Source organism: Callorhinus ursinus, unplaced genomic scaffold (assembly GCF_003265705.2).
Source record: "Callorhinus ursinus isolate GAN/ISIS: 27379988/994484 unplaced genomic scaffold, GSC_fseal_2.0 scaffold4, whole genome shotgun sequence".
NCBI lineage: Eukaryota > Metazoa > Chordata > Mammalia > Carnivora > Otariidae > Callorhinus > Callorhinus ursinus.
The window spans coordinates 159775857-159798714 of record NW_027397066.1 but is presented as its reverse complement, the minus strand read 5'-3'; the positions used below and the strand labels follow the sequence as shown (position 1 = coordinate 159798714).

The following is a 22858-nucleotide window of genomic DNA, read 5'->3' as shown; positions in this document are numbered from 1 at the left end:
TGCATTTTATTCCTCCCAGTGTTATTTACATATTTTGAGAGGAGCACAGAGAACAGGAATCATCTCAACCAAAGGAATGAATATTTAATAATAAAATTTCAGCTATGTGATACCTGGATAGGGAGAGGTTTTAAGGCACAGTAAATCTGCCCCACATCCATTCCTCCTTCCTAATGGCACTTCCATTTCCTTTTGGGAAATTTTCTCTCCTTCATTACGCAAGCCAAGGGCTTAAACCACATTAGGAATGTCAGACATGAGACACTGTCCTGTCCCACCAAAGTATGGCAGGAGGTAGGCACAAGGCCCCAGTGCAGCCAGTTGGACATCAGTTGCTGGTCGTTCATCCAAGAGGCAGCAGCATGCTGACCCTGTAGATCATGCCTTCTGTCTCTTCAGACGTCCTTTGGTTCCTGCCCCAGCAGCCCCTGGTCCCCCCACCTTCCACTGATTCTGTGAGCCTTTCCTCCCCAAAGCCTTTTAAGTTAACCAGTCTTCACTGTTCACAAAGAACACGGATTCCCAAGTAAACTCCACAGCCACCTCTACCCGGAGTAAGGCCAGTGGTGGCTGGGGAAGAGAGCCGGCTGGTGCACTGTCCCTCCAGGCACAGGCTGGAACACGTACATCACACTCATAACCACCATAAGCCAATGGTGGCCAGTGTCTCTGCAACTGGAACCAAGAGCCATTTGGGGGAACCCAGAATCGGGAGACTGAAAAACAGCGTCTCATCTCCCGGTGGTGACAGGATGGGATCACATGCAGCCCTGACAGTGGGAACACCCCCCCACGTGGCAGTCTCCCTCCTCCCTCCCCGCCCTGTGCACACACTCGTATGTGCATGCGAACACTCACAAGCCTGCATGTGGGGGTGCGTGCACACACTCAGCCAGCAGGCATCCTCCCAGTCTTCTCCAGGGGGAATCTCTCCAGGAGAATATGGCAGGCCCAGGGTCCAGGTGGAGCCTGGGCAGTAAACGGAGAAAAAGAGAAGAAGAGCTGGACCACAGTCGTCTTCCTTTTCTGACGGGATCCAGAAGGCCAGGTCCCTGCCTTCTCAATCACATACCTTACATAAACCCGGAGTCCCACTGGGAATATACCACCCCACTCTACGTAACACCAACAGGGCCACTTAATAGGACCACCCAGGCAGCCTTAAAACCCAAACAGACCCGAGGCGTCAAGGTCAAGTTGTCTCCTGGTCCTCCAACCCCATGGCTGCTTTCTTTCCCGTCAAGGCTGGGTCCAAGGGACATTGGCACTGATTGGTAATGGGGGGCAGGAGAGGATGGGTGAAGAAGGGCCCAGCAGGCTCAGCAGAGCCGGGATGCCGAGATGCACCAAGTGGAAAATCATCTCCTAAAAGAGCTCCCTCACCCCCACCGAAGACACATGACAGATGGAGACACATGTGCACGCACACGTAACACACGCTGTCCCCAAGGCCCGTCAAGAGCCCAGGTAAGCGGCCAAGAGGTGGCACAGGGCCAAGAACAAAATAGGGGGAGAAAGCACGCCCGGAGTGAGGCAGAAGGCAAACTGCTTCCTAGTATGTTTATTGGAGCCTTGGCTAAGTATGAATACGGATCAGGAACCCCCCTCCACAGCCCAGTCAGCCCAACGGGGGCAGAGACACAGGAAGGCAATCTCCGTTTTTTTTCCCATTATAGACAACATTATTAAAAAAAATAAACTTTACAATAATACATTTTCGCTCATCTGTGGGGGTATTATTTCCATAGTTCTGCTTCTTAAAAAAAGGAAAAAACGGGAAACCACACGATATATGTATACGGATGTGTATATACATATATGTTGAGAAAAGAGTCGCGTTACGTACATACGGTTGGCGTTCGTCTGGGAAATGAGAGAATGTGGAAAAGAGGAAGAGGGAGCCATGGCCCCCAGAGCACTGCGCCAGCAGGAGTCCCACCAGGCTCTTCTCTGCCCCCTCGGGGACCCCTTTCCCTGGGGCGGGGGAGGGGGGAGACCCACCAAATGGACCCACAAGAAACCAAAAGGGCCAACAAAGGATCATTTCTCTTTGATTTCAAAATTCCTGCCACGGAGGAGGAAGCATCAGCCTTGAGCTGGTGCCCAAGCTTTGCTCCCTCTGCCCAAGGGGATGTCCTGGGAGGGCTGAGCCCCCAAGCTCCCTGGAGCCGGCCCCAGCCCTGCCTCCAGCCACAGTCGGGGAGCCCGGTGCCACACCCTCCACAGGCATCGCTGGGGGTTCCCAGGTCAGACGCAGACCCACTCAACCCAGACAGAGAGGGTGAAATAAACTCCATCCTCAAAGCCAAGTGGGGATACCAAGGTACCCGGCTGGACCCCCAGCAGCCAGCCTCCCTGCGCCGCTGCCCGATGCCCTCTGCCAGGCACCCCACAGGTCCCTGGAGTGGGTGGCTGGCTGCCCCCAGTCCGCATCAGCACAGCCACAAGTCCCTTGGGCTGCAGGGCTGTCATCTTGGTCTCTTATGTCAGCAGGATGCAGAGAGGAAAACACCAGCAGAAAATGAAGGGCATTTCTAGACCCTCGCCCCCTTCCTCAGCACTGGGTTTCCCTTGCCGAGGGACCTCTGGGCCAGCTCTCTGGCTGCCCGCCTGCTTGTCTGTTTGGTTTAGAAAAACTTCTCCAGAGAAGAAACCTGGGAGGAGACAGGTTCAGAGACAAGGTTGGGGACAAAAATTTTTTTGCAAGGTGTGTGTGTGTGTGTCTGTGTGTGTTTCCATTTTGCCAGGCGGGTGTTCTCATCTGTGTAGTTTCCAGAAATCTCCCGACATGGTTCCCAGAGCCTACAAGGTCAGCTTCAGCATCAGGAAGGAGACAGCGGTCAAGGCAGCCGACGGTATGGCTCTGCGGGGGCCTGAGTTAGGTTTGATCACCTTGTTACTCCCTGGGATGATATTGGTCGTGAGCTGCGGCCATGGCACAAGGGGGGACAGAAACAAAGACACAACGAGAGACAGAAAACCAAATGAGTCGGCAGGCCTGGGGTCAGGCAAAGAAAAGGACTCAAGAAGGAGAGTCCTCGAGCCCCTGCCCTCCTGGCCCACCCAGGGCGCCCTGCTTTCTGCTCGCCTGGAGACGAAGCTGGGCTTCCACGGGGCTGAGCCGAGCCCTGGGCTCCGGGAGCCAGGGCAGCAATCCCCAGGAAAAGGGGCTGATGCTGCCAAGTGAGGAAGGGGGTCTATGGACACAGACCAGGGAGGAGGGCCATGGAACTAAGATCTCAAGGAGAAGTTCCCAGGCTCCACCAAGCACCTGCTTCTTGAGAGGAGAGGGGGGAGAAGCTCTGTTCTTCCTGTTCCTAAATTACTTTGAATCCCTCTGCTCCATGAAGCTTCCTTGCCCATCTCTGTCTGAACTCTCTCCTCGAGAAGCTTATGCTTTCTTTCCTTTTTATACATATATAAATACCTACACACACGCTATAGATGTAGTCAAAGATACACTCCTGTGTTGGGCCTCCTTCGAGGAAGGGACTGTGTCTTTTTCCATCTCTCTCTCTCTTCAATATCACAAAACCAGCATAGAGCAGGTGCTCAGGACAGGTGTCATGAAGAGACAGGAAGGCTTGAGAGAGCCTCTGCTCGAGCAGCTGCTTGTGTCTCACCCAAGGAGACAGCCGAGGGCCCCGGGTACAGCCCTGCCTGCACCCCCAGGAGTGAGTGCCCACCCCGATCTAGGCGGGCCAGAAGCTCAACTAGCCCAGCCCACGCAGTGGCATCCAGGGGCTCCAAGTCCGAGACTTACCCGAGAAACACCCTCTTCCGGACCCTGCACCCACCCCCCACTCTGCCCCTCACTCACCTCTGTGAAGCACATGCTTAACTCTTTGGAGTTATTGGCCTTCAGCCCCTGTTCCTGTGGAAGAGAAGGTGCTAGTAAGGACGGGCCACCAGAGCTGGCTCTCTGGCCGACTTTGTCCCACGACTCAAATGAGACCAAATATTTCATGGCCCTGCCACCCACCACTGACATCATTAAGCACAAGGTGCATGAGAAGATGCTGGCTGAATCCCAGGCAGCTTCTCACACCATCAGCACTTAGGTCCTGTCTCCCCTGGGCTCCTGGAGAAGAGGTTGCTAACTCTGCCCCCCAACTTAAGGCATTATGTAGTAAGAAGCCATTTGCATGTCTGTCGACTATGCTCAGAGCTCCTCTTGACGAGGCAGGGACCATGGCTTCTTTTCCTTGCATTGGGCAGTGTCTGGCCCGTAACATCAGCTCAGTAAATGCTTTCCTAGATGCATAAAAGGATGAATCAATGAATGAATGTCATAGATCAGAACGGGGATCCAAGTGCCAGCTCCAAAAAGCTCCTAAGCCCTTGTCTGGGCTTGTGGGGAAGAGAACTGTAATTGATTAGTTATGTCTGCCACTGGAAGACATGGGGCAACAGGGCCAGGTGCTGGCCAGTCTTCCCTGAACAGATGGGTGGCACCTGGGAGCTCGGGGGACAAGGCGAGGAATGAGAAAGGAATGCTGGCTTGCTGATGATTCCAGGGTTCTCTATTCCTGGCATAACCACTCGGATGTGGGACCAGAGGGTGTGCATGAGGAACCGTCCTTTGTTACCGTCACAAAAATGATCCATGGGAACCAGCTGGGGGACATGGTGTTTCTACCCTGGCTTTGAAAGGCTTGGTTCCCAAGGCACTTGCGGGGAATCTGGCCATCAAAAGCACCGGGAAACCCAAGAAATTATTCCTAAATCACTGCTCTTGGCCAGAAGTATCAATAATCCCTTAAACATCACAGGCAATCTACCACCCAGGGCATCTGGTCAGCCAAACAAGGCCCCAGCTGTCACGCAGAGGCCAGCCAAAATCAAAGTCTCTACCAACAGTGGAGACGTGAGCACAGTGACGATGAGCACAACAGGAATGGAACCGGGGCCTGACCCAGGAAGATCTCGTCCAAGCCTATGATGTCAGTGACTTCAGGGGCCAAGATCCAGCCCGGCCAAGCCACCCACCTCTGCCCCGGCAGAAGGACCCTCTGGAGCCCAAGGACTGGATTCTACCGCCCCCGCCACGCGCAGCTCCAGCCAGGGCGGTGGGACGCCACTGCGGGACAGAGCCTGCCCACTCCGCCTAGGGGCTGTGCTGTCACCACGGTCTTCCATCCAACTGCCCTCCTCTTCAGCAATCCGCCCTCAGGCAGCCCTCTGAGCAACTCGCAGCATCTGTGCCATCATGCACCACGTGGCCCCGCCCCCGCTTCTCCTGGCATTCTCTCCCCACTGTCTCTGCCTCCAGGTCTGGCAGGCCTCTGTCCCCTCCACACAGGTCTTCTTCCGGTGTGCCCCCTCCCCCCAGTGTCACTAACTATGCAGCCTGCGTGGAAGCAGAGTCAGGCTCAACGTCCTCACCCCCACTCCAACCAAAGCGAGTCTGTTTTGGTTTTATATGTTGGAGTTATACACAAAAATGATTCTTAAAAACAGTCTGTCTACAGCTTCAAAAAAAAAAAAAAATAAGGTAGGAGAAGACAACTAAACTAAGTGACCTCTGAGGCCTGGCAAGCTGCTGTGCTGGGACGCCAGTTGTGAGGGTCCTCGGCACAGGCGCGGCCACCGCTGGCTCTGGAGGGTGGCGCCCCAGGTCACCCCACGCGGGGGGAAGCCCGGGGAGCACAGGCACCCCGGGACCAGGGCCTCAGCCGGCAGGGAGGAGGTGAGATCTGAATGTGGACACCCGGCAGCCACTGGCCTGGGGCTGGACTTGCCCCTCAGAGTGAGTGGACTCGACAGGCTCCTCTTAAAAGCAGAGAGGAGAGGGGTCTGGTGGCAAATATTTGAGGAAAAAGGAGGGGGTAGGAGGAGGAGGAAAGAAGTCAGTGAGAGAGGAAGAGAGTAGAGAGAAGAAGGAGAGGCACACCCTAGGAGCCAAGGAGCACACAGAAGGGAGGGTGATGGGGGAGCAGGTGGGAGCAGAAGGGGCAGGGGGAGAAGGGGGCAGGAACGGGGGGGGGGGGGGGGGCGCAGAGGAGGAAGAAGGTAACAGAGAAGGAGAGGGAGCTGCAGAGGGGTAACCTCCATCCTCTCACCAGACCCACGTTAACATGAGAAAGTGACACAGCTCCCTGGGCCAGCCCCAAGGCAATCCAACCCCAGGGCGGTCTCTGACAGGTGCCTCAGGGACTCTGGTGGGAGAGGAGGACGGGCCTCCATGAAGACCAGGGCCAGGACCCGTGCCCTGCCCCCTGTCAGCCACGGTGCCGCCATCATCCACAGCATTGACCTAAGCCCTTCTGAGCCAATGACCAGTCAGTCCAGCGGGCTCCGGGCCGCCGGCCGGACACTGAACGTGTGCCGAACGCCGCTGACACCGGGGCGTCCTCTTGCTGTCCTGAAGCACTCCCTTCGGGCGCTCGGAGGTCTAGCTCCCAGACTTTTATCCTCACAGACCCGTCCAGCCTGTCCCTTTTAAGCCAGAGGTCCACGGGCCGCCTGGGTGGCTCAGTCGTGGTCCCGGGGTCCTGGGATGGAGCCCCGCGTCGGGCTCCCCGCCCCGCCTCGGCCGCCCCCCGGCTTGCGCGCTCACACATAAATAATAAAACCTCAAGCCGAGGTCCTAATCCATGGTGCCCACCCCACGGGACCACTCCTGGGCCTGAGGAAGGAGGAGCCCGAGAGGCCGGAGCCCTGGGCTCCAGCCTTGTTTGTCCAGTGAGCCAGGCAAGTCACTTCATCTCCTGTAGCCCGTTTTGTCACCCGTAAACTAGGGACAGACCAACGTACCTCACTGGCCCACTGTGACAACTACACGGGACAGGGTGCACGGCTCAGTAAGGCTCCGCGCACCCGTAAGGGCTCCTTAATGCCATGAGGCACGAGGCTGAGCCAAGCTTAGCTTTGTATCCTGAAGCAGGGCCTATGAGAGAGAAATGCAGGCAGGGCCCAGGAAGGGCCTGGCAGGTGCAACCCAGGGCCAGCTGGAAGCTGGGGCTTCCCCCGCCCCTACCCCCAGAGGAGCAGCCTCTGCCCCAGCCGGACAGGAGCACCTGACTTCCAGCACACACAGAGCAGACAGTGAAGGCTGCAGCAATCTCCCCAGGGGCCACCCTGAGGCCCTCACCCAGCCGTGGCCACACACAGCAGGGCAGGGGTTCGCCCACCAGCTGACCTTCTCTGAAAGCGGCCTACGGGCGAGGTGCAGAGAGAAGGTTCCACTACCTAATGGCAAAACCACCGGTGACTCAAATCCACTGCCTCTCTCGCCCACCATTAACTTTCCCCCAAGGCTCCCGCAAGGGGTTCCAAAGAAGAATGAGTCACAGCCCTGCTAGCGCCCTAGTGAGAGAAATAAACATCCACACAGTCACCTCAGCGCCAGTAAAGAACATAGGAGCAAGAGAGGCTGCCTCCCTCCCCAAATCCGCCGGGCTGCAGGCTGCCCTCTGAGGCCGTGCCCCCCTAAGGCTGCCCGTGATGCCCATCCCACCCAGTTTTCTTGGACTCCTATGGAACAAGTTTAGGGGAACAGAGGTGAGTTGCTTCAGCTCCTGCCCTACCCCCACCCCAACCCTGAGCCTCTGCTCTCCTCAAGGCCAGCTCAGGGACTGTGCGGGCTACGGTGTCCCAAAGGCACAGGTGTGGGCTGCAAGGACAGCAGGGGGCAGACCCTTGAATGGTAAACCCCTCTGACATGGAGGCAAACACAGGGACTTTGTGCCCTTGGCTGCACTGCACGTTGCCTCCAGAAGGATGCAGTAGCAGGTAGCACTGGGAGACCTGACTGGGGGAAGGGGCACAGACACAGGGAGAATGGCAGCAAAGGCAGAGTTCATCCTTCTAGAAATTTCTCCCAGAGGGGTTTTTGCCCAGGCAGTTGGAAGGAATTGCTATCTTCCTCCTCTTCCTTGCCCACCTCTGTCCCCACCCCCAAAGCTGGGTCTGGCAGTCCCAGGGCCCTACCAGTCTGGCCTAGGTGCTGGGGACCAAGCCCAGTATTGCATCCATGGCAACACTGTGTCCTCCGCTTCTGTTCCTGGCCCCAGCACCAGATCTCAGTGTCCTTGGCCGCCTCCCTCCTGGCTGGCCCACCTAGGAACTCACTCCTCTGCCCCTCTACTCCTTGCCACCCCCTCATCCAGCCCTCCTATCTTGCCTACCTATGACTGTCAACGGTGACAAAGATCAAACAGGTCTGCAGGTGTGCCTCCCTTGCCAACCAATGTCTACCTGCGGTCCCAGGTAGAGGCCTTCCCAGATCACAGGGCTCATCTTCCCACCACCACAGTCCCCAGTCAAAGGCCCTCAGCGGCCCTTCCACACTCCCCATCTCAGCCTGCTCATCAGATTGCTTTCACATCCGTCCTTCCCACGTAAGTACCCGGTGTTCTCACCCAACCCAGGGCCCATGGCTCCTCTAGACCAGGGGGCAGGCAAACATTTTCTGCAAAGGGCCTGGTTAGTATTTTAGGCAACTCTGCCTGTAGCACATGGATAATACGCAAACAATGGGGTGTGACTGTGTTCCAGTAAAACTTGATTTATCCCAACAGGTAGCAGGCCAGATTCCCTACTGGACCTGTTCTGTGCTATGCTGACTACGAGCCCTTGCTCCCACATGCCCCTCCGCCCGGACACCCCCACCCACTCCACTCCAATTCCACAGCGCCACATACTCAGCCCTCCCTGTTCTCCCAGGCCTAGCAGCGGGGTTAACTTGGCCCATGGGTCCTCGGCTTCCACTCCCAGTCCAAAGCAGCCCTCCCTCCTCTGGATCCCACATCACTTTCTCAGTCTTCCTGGAGTGCCGACAGCTTCCTCCCCCAGCTATCTGAGCATGCATCGTGCCCATCCTACCAGCATGGGGCCAAGGTACTGCCCAAGTGAGCTGGGCAGCCTCGGAGCCTGGGACAGAGTCACACGCGGTAAGAATCCATGTTGAATAAATGAATGAGGGTCCTGAGGGACAAATAAATAAATGACTACAAGGGAAGCTAGAGCGACAGAAGAAAACAAGGACTGCATTCAAGTCTTTCAAAGCTCGGAAAGGAGCCATATTAGTTCATCAGAACTGTCGGACACACCGCCAGGCCTCTCTGATGCCCACGGGCCTGGGCAGAGAGACCCATCCCGACAGCAGGCAGCATGAGGAGGGGACAGAAGCGTCTGAGGGCTGCTGAGCCTCTTGTAGGTGCGTGATGAGCAGGGCTTGCATCAACCCCTCCAAATGCATTTCTAATGCCCCCACATGTGATGGGAAGTATCAAGGGTAAGAGCCAAAACTGGCTGGCAGGGACAAGAAGAGCAAAGGAGACTATGTGGCCAGGGCCCTGCGGCCCCCGGGGAAAGGCGAGACTCCAGGTGATCTGCTGGGTCCCTGCAAACTGGCCGAGAGAAAACCACAGGGAATGCCAAGGACTCTGGAAACAAACCATGAGCAGAGAAAGCAAGAGCCCACTGCCAATCCTGCTGCCTCCCCATCCACACGGCACCGCCCTGGTCCAGGCCCCATCATGTGTCAGAAGAGCCTTCTAAACAATCTTCATGGATCCTCCACAGAAAGACTTCTTCACCTCCCTACCCTCGTGGCAGGCACACAGACAGCAGCTGTGAGAAGGGAAGCTGCACAGAGTTGCCTGCAAGCAAGAACGCACACAGAGCCTCTTCTAGAATGGGGAGCAGGAAGTTCCCATGAACTGGGGACTCTGGGTTCTCTCCCTCAGCCTCTCTGGAGCACCCACTCAGTGCCACGCACTGAGCACCAGGGTACGCAGGGCAACAAAGAGGGTGAGAGGCAGCCCCTGTCCCTCAGGGACACGCACCTGCAAGAGGGAGCCGAACACATCATGATGGGGGCTCAAGAGAGGCGAGGCAGAGCAGAGTCAGGGGAACACCCCGAAAGGTGAATCCAAGCAGGAATCACCAGGCAGAGAGAGGAAGGACAGGCACTTGGCTCCAAGGGACTGACAAGTGCCCGGGCCAGCATCTTGCTCACCACAGCCCTCAGGCCTACCCCAGGGGACAGGATGGCTGGGCTTCAGGTCAGGGAGGGGACTCACGCAGGGGTGTGCATATGTACACACATATAGGCAAGGCCAGAAGGGAGAGGGAGAGACCATTTTGCAGATCCTGCCATGCTTTCTCCAAGTTCTAGAGAGTTCCAGGCAGGCAGGGCTTCCTGGAGCAGGGGCTACAGTCAGGACTGGAAGCACAGAGCAGGACTCAAAACAGCATCCAGGATACCCAGACACAGGGCCAAGTCGGGGGCCTCCTAGCCCCTGGCTCCTCTGTGGACACCCATGTTTTTGCTCGGCAGCCCCACGATGTGGACAAGAGTTCTTCCAGCTGCAGACCCCCGCCACCCACCATGGGAAAGCCCTCTAGGGTAGCAGATCTGGAGGAGGATCCAAGGCAGTGCAGCCAGAGGACTGTCTAGGAGCTGCGGGCTGGGGGCTCTGGACAAGTTACTGTCTTCGCCAAGCTTCTATCCTTTGGGGTTTCAATCACTTATGTGGGGTCCCCAACTGGCTGCCATCTCTGGGTCAGTGAAGGGGGTCCCAAAGGCTTCCCCAAGGGCCTGGACCTACTGATGTGGAGGAAGACAGAAATAAGTAAAGTGACTTTGCCTCTCCCTCTCCAGGGGGTGTGTGGGGTGCACAGCCCCCCCACCCTCCCTCCCACCCTGGCCTCAGCCTCCTGTCTCTGCCCTCACTCAGGGACCCCCTTCTGTAGCTGTGGGTGACTGTCACTCCCAAAGCCTCCACAAAGGCCACCACGGAGCCCTTCCAAGCCAGCAGAGCTGAGGGAGAGGGTACGAGCTGGGGAGGGGACAAACCACCCACACAAGCCTCCAGCTGGAAGGAGGGCAGGGAGGAGGGTTTATTCACTCTGCACTCCCAACATCTGGCACAGAGTAGTAGGTGCTCACTGAAGATCGTGATGAAAACAGAAGCAGGGGCCCTTCCCCTTCAGGTTCAGTGAGAACCAGGCGTGATGGTTGCCTCACCCCACCCCCCAGGGTCTGCATCTGTTCCTTTTCTCCTGGAATGGCCATTCTCAGCTGTCCTGCCCACAGTGACTTAGTCACTAGACTGTGAATGGGCGGTCACGGGGGCCAGGCCTGGGGAGCCCCCTGCCAGTCGGCCTCCCCAGCCCAGCCACCCCCCCCACCAACGTCCATAACACCCAGCAAGCATGGAGTACTGCTCTGTGCACAAGCATTTCCCTGTACATTAGCTGAGTTGCAGATCGTGTATTAACTCCACTGGAATCAAACCAAGTGTAAGACCAGCCTCCAGATGGTGAGTCTGCAGAAAACCAGGCTGAGACTAAAAGAAACCAGGCAACAGTTTAGCATACTGCTGAGGGAAAACAGGGGGTGGGGGGTTGGGGGGGAGAGTCAGCCATCAGGCCCTGAGCAGGCTGCAGTGGGGGCAGGAGGCCACGGCCTTGAACTCTTCTACACCCACGGTGAGTCACAGCAAGCATCCTGGGAAAGGTCAGCAGCCACCTGCTGAGTCACATCTCCCCATGTAAGCCGGCCCCGAGGGACTCAGGGACGCTGGGGGTGCCCCGACGGACATGGGGGCCAGGGCGGCGCCTGGTCACCTGACAGGGAGCCCAGCCCTGACCAACGAGCTGCCCAGCACTCTAGCATGAAACTGAGGTGGCACTTGTGCAGCAGGCCCCGAGCCCCTGCCGGCAGCTACTCACGCATGGCTAGTGTAATTAGGAGCTACCCAAGGGTGACAGAAACACCTCAGCCCAGATCCGGACGGGTGACCTCATGGAGGGGTGCAGGGCACAGAAGGGCCCACCCTGAGTCCGACACGAGGGTACTGGGAGGTCAGCTGTTACAGCACAGAGGAGCCCACCAGGAGGGAAGGGGGGTGGGCTTCCCAACCAGGATGGGCACCCACACCTGCTCCCACGGTACAGTGGGTCCCAGGGCACCAGAACGCCTCCCCCAGGCCCTGTCCCTGATCAAGTCCTCATCCTGGCACTGAGGGTTTTTCCAGCTTTACTGAGGTTATAACTGACCATCAAAAATTGTATATATTTAAAGTGTACAACCCGATGACCCAAGATACGTATACATATACTGTGAAATATTCACAGCCAATCAACGTATCCATCTCTCCACATCTTTACCATTTGCCTTCTCTTTCCCTTTTTGTGGTGAGAACACCTAAGGTTTACTCTCTTAGCATATTTCAAGTACACGGCAGGACACTGTCGGCTACAGTCTCACGGCTGTACACCCTCTGTGGGTGCCATGAGCTGGCCACCCCCCCAGACCCGTGTCCTCACTGCCTCACAGCCAGGCCCTGCTCTCCCCGCCCCCCAACTGTACTTCAGAGCCCCCCAACCTTCTTGGCAACTCTGGGCCCAACTCCCCCACTGTACCCCACCACCCTCAACCTCGCTGATGTCCTTCCTCTGTGCTGATATTCTGCATGAGGTCCTCTTTTACACTCTGTTCTAGGGGTGTGTGTGTGAAAGAAAGTGTACGTATGTGTGTGTATGAGTTTGTGGGAGAGAACGTGTATACGTGAGTTGAGTGCTGAGAAGTGAGTTGAGTGTGTGTGTGTGTGTGGGTGTGTTGTGTGAGTGTCCGTGAGTATGTATGCGTGTGTGTTATGTGAGTGTACGTGGTATATGTGTGAGTGTGTGTGTGTGTGTGTGTTCTGACTAGAACCAACCTCCTAAGCAAAGAACCTGCGTAGCCACTGGCACGAAGGCCTGAGGGCAGTCAGCAGCAGGGAGAAAGGCTGAGTGGGGAGCCCTATGACGTGCCCCCATGGTGCCACACGTGTCCCCTGTCGTGGCACTGACCACAGCCCATGCCCAATGCTCGTTGACTTGTTTGACCCCAGACAAGACCATAAGGGCCACAAAACCCAGGACTGTGTCCGTTTCATTCACCAGCGTCTCCCTTGCATCTCACATTCATCCTGGCACACAACGCATACGTAACACATGCTAGGTGGATGGATGGATGGACAGATGGACAAACAAATGAACATCATGGGTTCTGGAGTCTGACGTAGGTTTTAAATCCTATTCCACTAACCAGCTGTGTGACCTTGGTTATGCTGCCTAACCCTCCTGGGCCAGTTTCCCGTGAGTAAAAGAAGACCAACACCTCACTGTGTGAAAATGCAATGAAATATGTAGAGAATCTGCTAGTACAATACCTGGTAATTAGCAGATGGTTCGTAATGGTAACCCTTACATTTCTCTGGAGCCCCATGGCATCTAGCACAATCCTCTGATAGGACAGGGGCTTCACGCTTGTAAGGTGAATGCCTAGGGAAGGTCTACACAAAAAACTAGCCCCCAACAGCTCCTCCCTGCCTCGGGGTCCCGATCCAAAGGGAGGAACTCGCGTACCCGGCCCCTGGCCCCCAGTTTGCTCATGTCCCACCCCCACCTCTGGTGTCATGGTGCTTCTCTAGGCCCTCAGCCTGCCCCCAGCTCCTTTTCCCCAGCTGCAGAGCCACGTCCCCTCACCTGGACAGATGTGCAGGTGGTGATGACGCTGGTCCCCAGGCTGGTGCTATCGCTGAGGTCATCTGGCAAAGAAGGTGTTTTCTCCACCCGAGGGGCCTGCGTGGCCTGGAATGAGGGGTTCTTAGGGGACAGGTTCACATCTGTGCCGTTGCCAAAGGCCTGGATGGCATTCCCTGTTGGGGGAGAGAGCAGGTAGGCACAGAGAACTCGGGGGCTGCCCCTCACATCCCAAGGCCGCCTTCTCAGGAACAACCCAGAGCTGGGGGCAGGCTGTGGCTTGTCCTAACTTAACTTCTCCAGAACTCCTTTTCAGACACTACTGACATCTCACATGTAGAAAAGAAAACAGCAAGAGGGAGGTTGGAGAAGACAAAGAAACCACAAGAGAAAGAAATGTGGAAGAGGAAGGGAACAGAGGCAGTGGATATGGAGAGCCTGGAAGGAGGCAGCAGCCTGGGCCTGGGGTACCCAGTGCTGCAGACCACTCTCCCATACCAATCCCCCACCCGCCCAAACCCCCCTTGGCTCCAGCACAGGTTCTCCTGGCTCCAGGTCCCACTGCTGGCGTTCCAGGAGCCCCCGACTCAGCCCTCCTCCCAGGGTGACCTCACCCACTCCCACACCATTAGCACCAATGCACTGAGGACTAAACTGTCCCTAAGACTTGACCCTGGAACAAAGTGCCTACAGACATCTCTACCTCTAAGTCTGAGACGCACCTCAAGGTCATCACGTCTACGCCCCAACTAGGCATCGCTCCTCCCATTGCATCACCGCTTTCTGGCCATGTGAACAGTCTTGGAGGGGTCAACTCTCCCACCCAGGTCCCACACTGTGCCTCCCCAACCGCCCACTTGCCACCAGTGAAGCCCACCTCCTAAAGATCTATCTACTCCATCTCCCCTCTCCCCTCCCGGCCACTGCTCTGCTTCAATCACACTGTCCTCTCTGTGAGCAGGTCTCTGCCCTCTGGGCAGACTTGTGTTGGGTCACCTGTCAGAACCACATCCCTACCCCTCCACACCAGAACCAGAGAGTGGGCCTTCTGCAATGCGGATCTGGCACAGTGCCACCTGCTGCCGCCCCTTCGGTGGCCTGCACCACCATCTCCACCACCTGCAGGACTACAAGATTCTAACATCTTTAGGACTGCAAGGCCCTTCGTGAGGAGGACTCTCCCTCCCTGTCCGGGTAACTCCGGGCATCCTCACGCTCTCTAGCAAGACTAAGTGGTCTGCAGTTCCTATAAGCCACCTCTGCCCAAGGTGGACTGGCATGCCCTCCCTGCCTCGTCAGCTGACAGATGCCCACCGTCCCTCAATGCGCCAGCCTCTGAGAAGCTTCCAGGGCCTTCTTCTCTGGGTTGACTGGTATCACCGGTCTGGACTCCTGAAGAGCCCGGTGCAGACCTCCACCCTAGCAGCATTCACCCTGTCCTGTGATCATAGTGACCCCCTGATGGTGTACCTCCATGAGACTGTGCGCTTCTCAATGACGGGCACTGTGACTCATCTCTCTAAATCCCCAGTGCTGCAAAGAAAAAGAGGATGGACTGATGGAGGGAAGGAAGAAAGGACAGAGGGAAGGAGGAAGGAGATTTTCAAGTGGGTGGGAGGCAAGGCTGTCAGACTGGGCAGATCAAGGCAGGTGGGACTTGTAGCCAACCTCTCTCTCTAGCCTTTTGAATAGCAGTCCGAAGACTTGAAAAGAAACTCACCAATTCTAAGGGGGAATGGATCCTTAAAGGGACAAGTGACAAATGCCAAGAAGGCTGAAGCTGTCAGGATAACAGACCAGAAACTTTTGACCCTGACTTGACATAGGTTCAAGACCTCCAGTGGTAAACTGAGGCTGGCCTACTGACCATTCAGGAGGATGGCGTCTCCAAGAGCACAAAACCCAAGGTCTCTGTCGGTTGCTGGGGAAGCCCCGTACATCCTGCTGAGCATCCCGGCGGAGAAAGAAGGGGATGGCTAAGGCAGCTGTGCAGGGCCCCTCTGGGACTCAAGGGGCATGGGGAGGAGGTGGTAGGACTTACGGAGGCACGGGTTCTCAGTGAAGTCCCTGAGGAACTTCTCACACTCCTCCTCCATGTTCCCACTCCCACGACAACTGCACCAGGGGGACACCACGATGCCAGTGGGGCTAGAGTCCACGTAGTTGGGTGTCATATCAAACCCTGGGCAGGGAGAAAGGGAAGGCAAAGGAGAGAGGAACGGTGAGGTCTTCTCTTTGGGCCCTGGGCCCCAGACAGAGAAGCAGCTTAAAAGGGAACACCCCCTCCCTCCGACCTGCCCCCTCAAACACACACACACTCCCCTACTCACAAACATACTCTGAGCATGACTAGCCCTGCGACCAGGGGACCATGACCACAGGGGGCAGAGGGGTGTGGACACCGAGGACAGAGCAAGACAGCAGAGGAGGTGTCCAGGAGCCTCCCCTGCCCTGCTTCCTGGAGTGTGGGCCTTTGCATTCTTCACCAGCAGAGCGTGTGGTCTAGAGCCAGGGAGACTAAGGTCCGCATCCTGGATGTAGATCCCAGAGCCAACATTTACTAGCTAGGTGAACCTGCGCAAGTTACTCAACCTCTCTAAGCCTCAGTTTCCCCATCTATAAAATGGAGATACCAACCCCTCCCTAGCAAGCACTGGTGTGAGAATTAAAATAAGACAGTCCGTATATACAGCTCAGCGCAGCACCTGGAATGTCTGAACCATGCAATAAACGTTAATTTCTCATTTCAAAAGCCTTATAAGACCCCAGGGCACCCCTCCACCCATGATCAAGGGCTGACCTCTCTTCTGCTTTCCCACTGCAGAGAAGAGCGAGCTCAGGTTGTCCACCCTCTGGCCCTGAGCGGGGCGCCCTGCCCGCAGGGAGAGGGAAGAGGGGAGCAGGCAAGCAGGAGGCACCCCGAGCCCAGGTACACGGGGGCGGCTTACCAATCATGCCGGCGTATGAGCCCAGACACGCCTGGTAATTGTCGGCAGGGCAGCTGGTGAGCGTCTGGTAGGAGGCACGACAATTGGCGTGGAAGTCAGCCAGCCGGGACCTGGTGTCAGGAGAAGACCAAACAGAGGGAACCGGTTAGTCTGGCTGTCTTCCCACCCTGTCTGCGATGGGGCGGCTCCTCCCCGCAGGTCCCCAGGGTGGGAAGAAGCTAGGAAGATGGAGAGGACAAATATGGGGGACCCAAGGCTTTGGGGGGTTCGGGCTGGGAGCTCCTTGAGGGCAGGACTTCCTGGAGAGCCAGGGACACAGCTGAGGCATGGTGGGCTCTGGCTGGACCTTTCAGCCAGAGGAGCACAGAGAGAACCTGGGGTGGGTTTGCCAAGAATGCCCAGGACCGAGGCAGGAAAGTGGGCTCTGCTCTCTGCTTGGCCACACTCCTGCCCAAGGCCTTCAACACATCACTCTTCCTGCCCGCAAAATGTGCCACCTCACAGGATCCATCTGAGGGTGATGGGAGCCAGCCGCCAGGCAGGTAAAAAAAAAAAAAAAGATCCCCTAGGGTGAGACATCTGTGGGCTTTCTTGACTGGCCTCTTCTGAATCGGGTCAGAGCAAAGCCTCCCCTACTGGCCCTCCCTCTGCTTCCCTGTCCCACGAGGGCAGAATCAGCCCTTTCTTCCCCTGGTGACATCACCTGCCGTCACCCCTTCCCCTCTGCTGGCACCCATGATACTGCTTCATAACCACCTGGGCACCTCCATCCTTGACCATGAGCCGCCTGAAGGCAGATGCTCTCTGACCCGGGTCTGTATCCAGCACCTGATGTGGAAGGTCCCATGGAGCCCAGGGCACCCAAGTCTAACGTTCCCCAGCACCCGGCTCCCATCAGGGTGGGGACGGCCATTTCACCTCCCCCCCACGCCCTGTCATCACTTCCTATAGATGAGTGCCCTTTGCCATGGGGTCCTCATGTATCATACCATTTGTGTCTCATAGCAGCTCCAAGCAGGGAGGAATAAGGTCTTGTTCACTGGTATTTTCCCAATGATGGGCCTACAGTAGGACCTCAACAAATAGGTGCTCAGTGAAAAGGCTGTGGTAGCTACAGGAAGAGCCAGAACCCAGCCCTTGACTCCCTGCCCCCACTCTCTCCACACCATAAGGTAACCTCACGAAGCCATCCCAAAGGGTGCCCCAAATTCAGCCCCCCTGGTCCTCCACTGGAGCTCTGTCCCATCTGAGAAAAGAGTGGGTAGAGACAAGAGGTTGAGAGGTACACCCTCAGAGCAGACAGCTGTGTGTGTCCCACCACGGGACACATTCTGGTTTGTCCTGGGGTGCGGTTTGGGGGAGAGGAAGCTCTCCAGGGGAATTCAACCCAAGGATGCCTCACACAGAGGTGTGGGAGACAGAAGATGAGCACCAACCTAACTGGCCGGGGACCAGGGTTCTCACTTCAGCTGTACCCCTAGTTCACGGGGTGACTCGGGCAAGCCCTTACATCTCTGGGACTCAGTTTCCTTATTTATCAAGTGAATAGGAAGTGTTCTTCATAAAGACATTTTCACAGTCTGGGCAGATGAACAAGTTCTGGAGAGGGATGACGATGTTGGTAGCACAACAACGTGAATATACTTAATTCCACTGAGCTGCATGCTCAAAAATAGTTAAAGTGGGAAGCTTTATGCAATGTATAATTTACCACCATAAAAAAATGATTTAAGAAAAGATACTTCCTCATTCATCCATTTATCATTCAATCCTCACAAACACTGAGATCTGAACTCTTTTGAGATGTGACAAGCAATTGTTGTTACTATCCCACATTACAGAGGAGGAAGCTGAGACTCAGAGAAGCTACTTGCCCAAGATCACAGAGCTCCGGAGCAGGGGGCCAGGCTCCGCCCCAGAACTAAGGACAGGCTGGGGGCCCTTGCCGGCAGGTCTCACTGCTCTCACGCAGAAGCCCTTGAAGGGTCCTTCCACAGCCAACATGCCGCATCCCTGAGAAAAGGAAATCTGCAGTTGTCTTCCCTCTCACTCCTGGGCACCCTCTACTCCTCACCACCCAGCCCTGAAACAGGGAGAAGCAGCATTTCTATCCAAGGCTTCAGCCCCTGCAGAGTAAGACCTGGTCTTGAACGGCAAGAGCGTCCGTCCTACTGTGTGCCCTGCATGTGCAGGAAGGCGCTCTGACAGCATGAGTGGGGTGGCCTCTGCCCACACCCCAGTCCCCCAGAGACTTGAGGGGGGCGGCAGAGACTTTACTAGGTAGAGGGATTTGGAGGCAAGTGAAACAACAGCTCTAGGCACATGCTGTGGGCTGAAGTGCATCCTGACTCCCAAGGACCAGTGATGGGACCTTACTTGGGAATGAGTTCCTTGCAGGTGCGACCAAGGTGAGGGCAGAGTGGATGAGGGTGGGCCCTCAAGCCAATGACGGCTGTCCTTATAAGAAGGGGGAAAGGGACACAGACAGAGCGAGACAGAGGGACACACCGGCAAGCCCAGAAGGCCAAGGATTGCAGGCAACACAAGCAGCTAAGAGAGAGGCGTGGAACACATTCTTCCTTCGAGGCTTTCGAGGGAGGCACGGCCCTGCCGACACCTTGATTTAGGCTACTGGCCTCCAGAACTGTGAGAGATTAAATTTCTCTTTTAAGCCTCCCAGCTTGTGGGACTTTGTGACAGTGGCCACAGGAAACTCTTACAGCCCCTTCAGGGACTTCACTGGTCACTTTGGCCAGGAGCCCAGGGCACATGGTCAGGCCCAACGCTAAGGAGCGCTGCAGGTGGGCAGCATAAAGCCAGAACGGAGCTCCTGCGGGGTGTGAGCAAGGAAGCTACTGGATAACAAGCCAAGCCCCTAGTTTCCATCTCCTCCCCACCAAAGAGGCGTTCAAGTCATCTCTTAGCCTAAATACAGGAGTGCATTCCTAGGCCACTTGATCACACTAAGGCCTGACTCTCTCTCAGCGCCTCCCCAAGGCCCACCTGCAGCCCTTCCCCCTGAAGCCCTTTCTGAGCACCCCGCTGTGTGGATTTCTCCCATCTCCATAGTCCAGCTACACAGAGAGTCTGGACCATGCAATTCATACTGAACTGTAGAGAGACTCACTGATACCACCCTATTTGGTCTCTCCAACTGGAACGAATGTTCCCAGAGTGGCAGACTTTACTGATTTCCTCATCCTTCCTCTAAACACGTACTGAGCCCCTGCCACGTGACTGACAAAGGATGGGAAGGGTCTGCATGTCAGTGCAATGTCAGAAGGGAAATCCCAGCTCAGGGGGCCAGGGCAGAATGGCCACCAGGCCAGGACTTGATGAGAAGCACACTGCCTGCTGCAGGAGAACTGAGGGGAGCCTCCCAGGCAGTTCCACTCCCCGTGGGTACACGGGGGCCTCCTTCCCTTCTGCGAGGTGAGTTCTCCACTCCCTGACACCGGGGACCTTGAGGATCTTGCCTGGCCCCACCAACCACGAGGCCTCTCAAAATGTCACTGGGCCCCACGGGCTGGAGGCGGCGCAAAGCATGAGCAAGGAGAATGTGACTGTCCACGAAGAGAGACAAGGCCACTGGATAAGAGATGAGAGAAAAGGAAGCCGGAAACTAGAAGGTGAAGGAGCCCCAACTGAGGGTAGGGAGAAGGGCACATCCAGCTGCTGGGAGAAGAGAGAGTATCTGTCCCGTGGCCATTCTCTATCACTCACCGCTGAGTGACCTTGGGCAGGCCTGTCATGGCTCTGGGCTGTGTCCTCAGTTATCAAACTGGGTGAGCCATGCCTGCCCATCTCCCTCATGGGGCTACGTTAGATAGCTGGGGCACTTAGAGGAGGAGTCACCTCGTCTTCCTTCTCTCTCGGGACATCTTGTCCCCAGCACTGTGCCTGCAAAGCACCGGCAAGTGCAAACAGGGAACAGTGTTTCTTGTGTCCAGCAGAGAAGAAGAAATACCTGTTCAACCTGGTTAGGTGGGTCTGCGTCCCATTCAAGGCAACCCGGGAGAGACGGCTGCCTCACCCTGTCCCTCACCACGAGGCTCCAGAGTCACCCTGCCGGCCCCAGGTGCACGATGGCCTCCCTACCCCACTGTTACTCTCCATGTCACTCTGAGGACACAGAAAGAGGAATACAGGCCCCCGAAGCCAGGCAACATGCACAAGGCTCCTTTGCCAGACCCCTCGAAGGCCATGGCCTACTTCCTGTAAGCCGGCCCCCCGGCTCCATTCAGAGCACAGGGAAGAGAGGAGGTAGGCCCGGGCCCAGCAGCCAGCAGAGAGGCAGGGAAAGGGAAGGGCCATGGTAGGCCTTCTGTTCCGGCATTTCTCCGTTCCCAGCGTCAAAGTGGCCTTGGCAAGAGAGAGGGCCAAACAGGGCCAGTTAGGAGGATGTCACGTCCAAGTCTCCAGAAGGCCTTTGATTGCTCCGACTCTGTCTGCCCCTTAAGACAGGCTGAAGTCCATGGCGGCGGCCCCCTCTGTCAGCATCAGAGACCAAGTGGTGTCAGCCTCCTTCAAGCCAGCAACACGCTGGACTCCAACCCCCATGCAAACCAAGGCCCATGAAAGCTCCCGGCCCAGCCCTGGGAGGTGCATTCTCCAAGGCAAATGTTACCCTTTTCATAATGCGCAGCCAGCCGCCGGGGACCCCTGCACCATCCTCGGCCCTACTGCAGTTCTTCCCTGCAGACACTGTGAGGCCAGCCCTCTGGACTGCTAGGAACATGCTTTTTCCCTGGCCCACCCCCATCACTCTGCCGGTTTCTGCCTTTAAGAATCCCCACAAGAAGGATGGCATAAAAGAAAGCACGAGAGAAAGAGAGACAGACAGACAAAGAAAAGCACAGAGAGCCAGCAAGAGAACCAATATGAACACAAGCCAAGTCCATCCAGTGAAGTGAAGGCTGCCAAATGAGCTCAGGGGCAGCAGGTGGCTCTGTCCGAAAAACACAAACCCTCTTTGGGCTGGTTTCACCAGCAGCTGTAGCCTATTCCATCACAGGGAAGCGACAGGAGAGGCACGGAGAGACACTTGATCCTCAATCTGATGAAACAGTTGCCAGATTAAATACAGGACGTCCATTTAACTTGAATTTCAGGTAAACAATGAATTTTGTAGTGTAAATATATCCCATGAACTATCTGGGACATACTAATGTTAAAGCCAAACATAACTAATACTAAGAAGTTTTTCATTGTTCACCTGGAATTCAAATCCTGAATTTTTATTTGTTAGATCTGGCAACCCTATTTGATAGGAAGACGTGCTCTCGCAGAGGGAAGAGGCAAGGCTGGATGTGCAAAGATCAACCCACATAAGCAGAAATCACCCAGACAGGAGAGGTGGGGTAGCCTTCCTATAGGTTAGCAGTTCTCAAAGTGTGGTCTACAGAACAACAGCATCAGCATCAACTGGGAACCTGGGAGAAATGCAAATTCTCCAGGCCCACCCCAAACATACAAGATCTGAAATTCTAGGGGCAGGGTCCAGCCATCTGTGCTTTCACAAGCCCTCCAGGTGATGCTGAGGCACAAAGTTTGGGGATGTGCCAATCTGCACAGGCTGCAGGGCGGGGCTTCTGGGGACCCTTCAGACCCCACTCCCTGGTCTCAGCTTTAATTATCCCCACTTTAGAGGCGCCTGGGTGGCTCAGTCAGTTAAGCATCTGCCTTCAGCTCAGGTCATGATCCCAGGGTCCTGGGATTGAGTCCCGCATTGGGCTCCCTGCTCAGTGAGGAGCCTGCTTCTCCCTCTGCCTCTCCCCCCACTCTCCTACTCTCTCTCACTCTCAAATAAATATCCCCACTTCATGACCTAGTCAGGGAAGAAAGTAATGCTTGAGGCCATGACCTGAGAAGGCTCTTGGTCACGAGGCAAAGAGTGCTTGTGTTTATACACACACACACACACACACCAATCCCCACACAGACATACACTTACACTTGGATACACTCTTCTCGGTTCTATGCTTTGGTCTTAGCCAGAAAAATTACAGGCACCTGTACTGCCCTCGATCCAACTTATAAATACCTTCCCAAACACATATAGTTTCTCCAATCTGTCTACTGCAAAATAATAAAAGGTGAATCGCTGCACAGAATCCCAAAGCATTCCAATGCCAGCCAGTACGTGGCTTTTTGGTTTGAAGTTCTTGTCAGCTTCCCAAAGTTCCCATTTATCAGATTATACCTGTTACGCTACTGCATGGAAACCATTGGGATTCTATCGGTCTTCTATAGAAGTGGAGAAGGAGAAAAGGAAGCTAATATTTACTGAGAACCTATTATGTGGTAGACACTGTTACCTCATTTAATTTTCTGAGCAATCCCACAAAGTAGACGTATTCCCCAGCAAGGCCACAGCACTCTGAGAGGTAGGCCACACAGCTTACATGCCCGACAGCCAGCACACCAAGACC

General features: G+C 55.9%; 1 protein-coding gene across 2 annotated transcripts in view; it reads right to left on the bottom strand.

Annotated features, from left to right (window-relative positions):
• Positions 1-1546: 1546 nt before the first annotated feature.
• GFRA2 (GDNF family receptor alpha 2) overlaps positions 1547-22858 on the bottom strand; it is an 82415-nt gene continuing 61103 nt past the window's right edge. For both annotated transcript variants that reach the window (XM_025873894.1, XM_025873896.2), the window contains 5 exons: positions 16428-16537; positions 15521-15661; positions 13483-13655; positions 3821-3874; positions 1547-2925 (listed from right to left, as the gene is read on the bottom strand). In XM_025873894.1, coding sequence (XP_025729679.1) covers positions 2803-2925; positions 3821-3874; positions 13483-13655; positions 15521-15661; positions 16428-16537 — 601 coding nt within the window. In that variant the 3' untranslated portion in view covers positions 1547-2802. The remainder of the gene's footprint in view (positions 2926-3820; positions 3875-13482; positions 13656-15520; positions 15662-16427; positions 16538-22858) is intronic.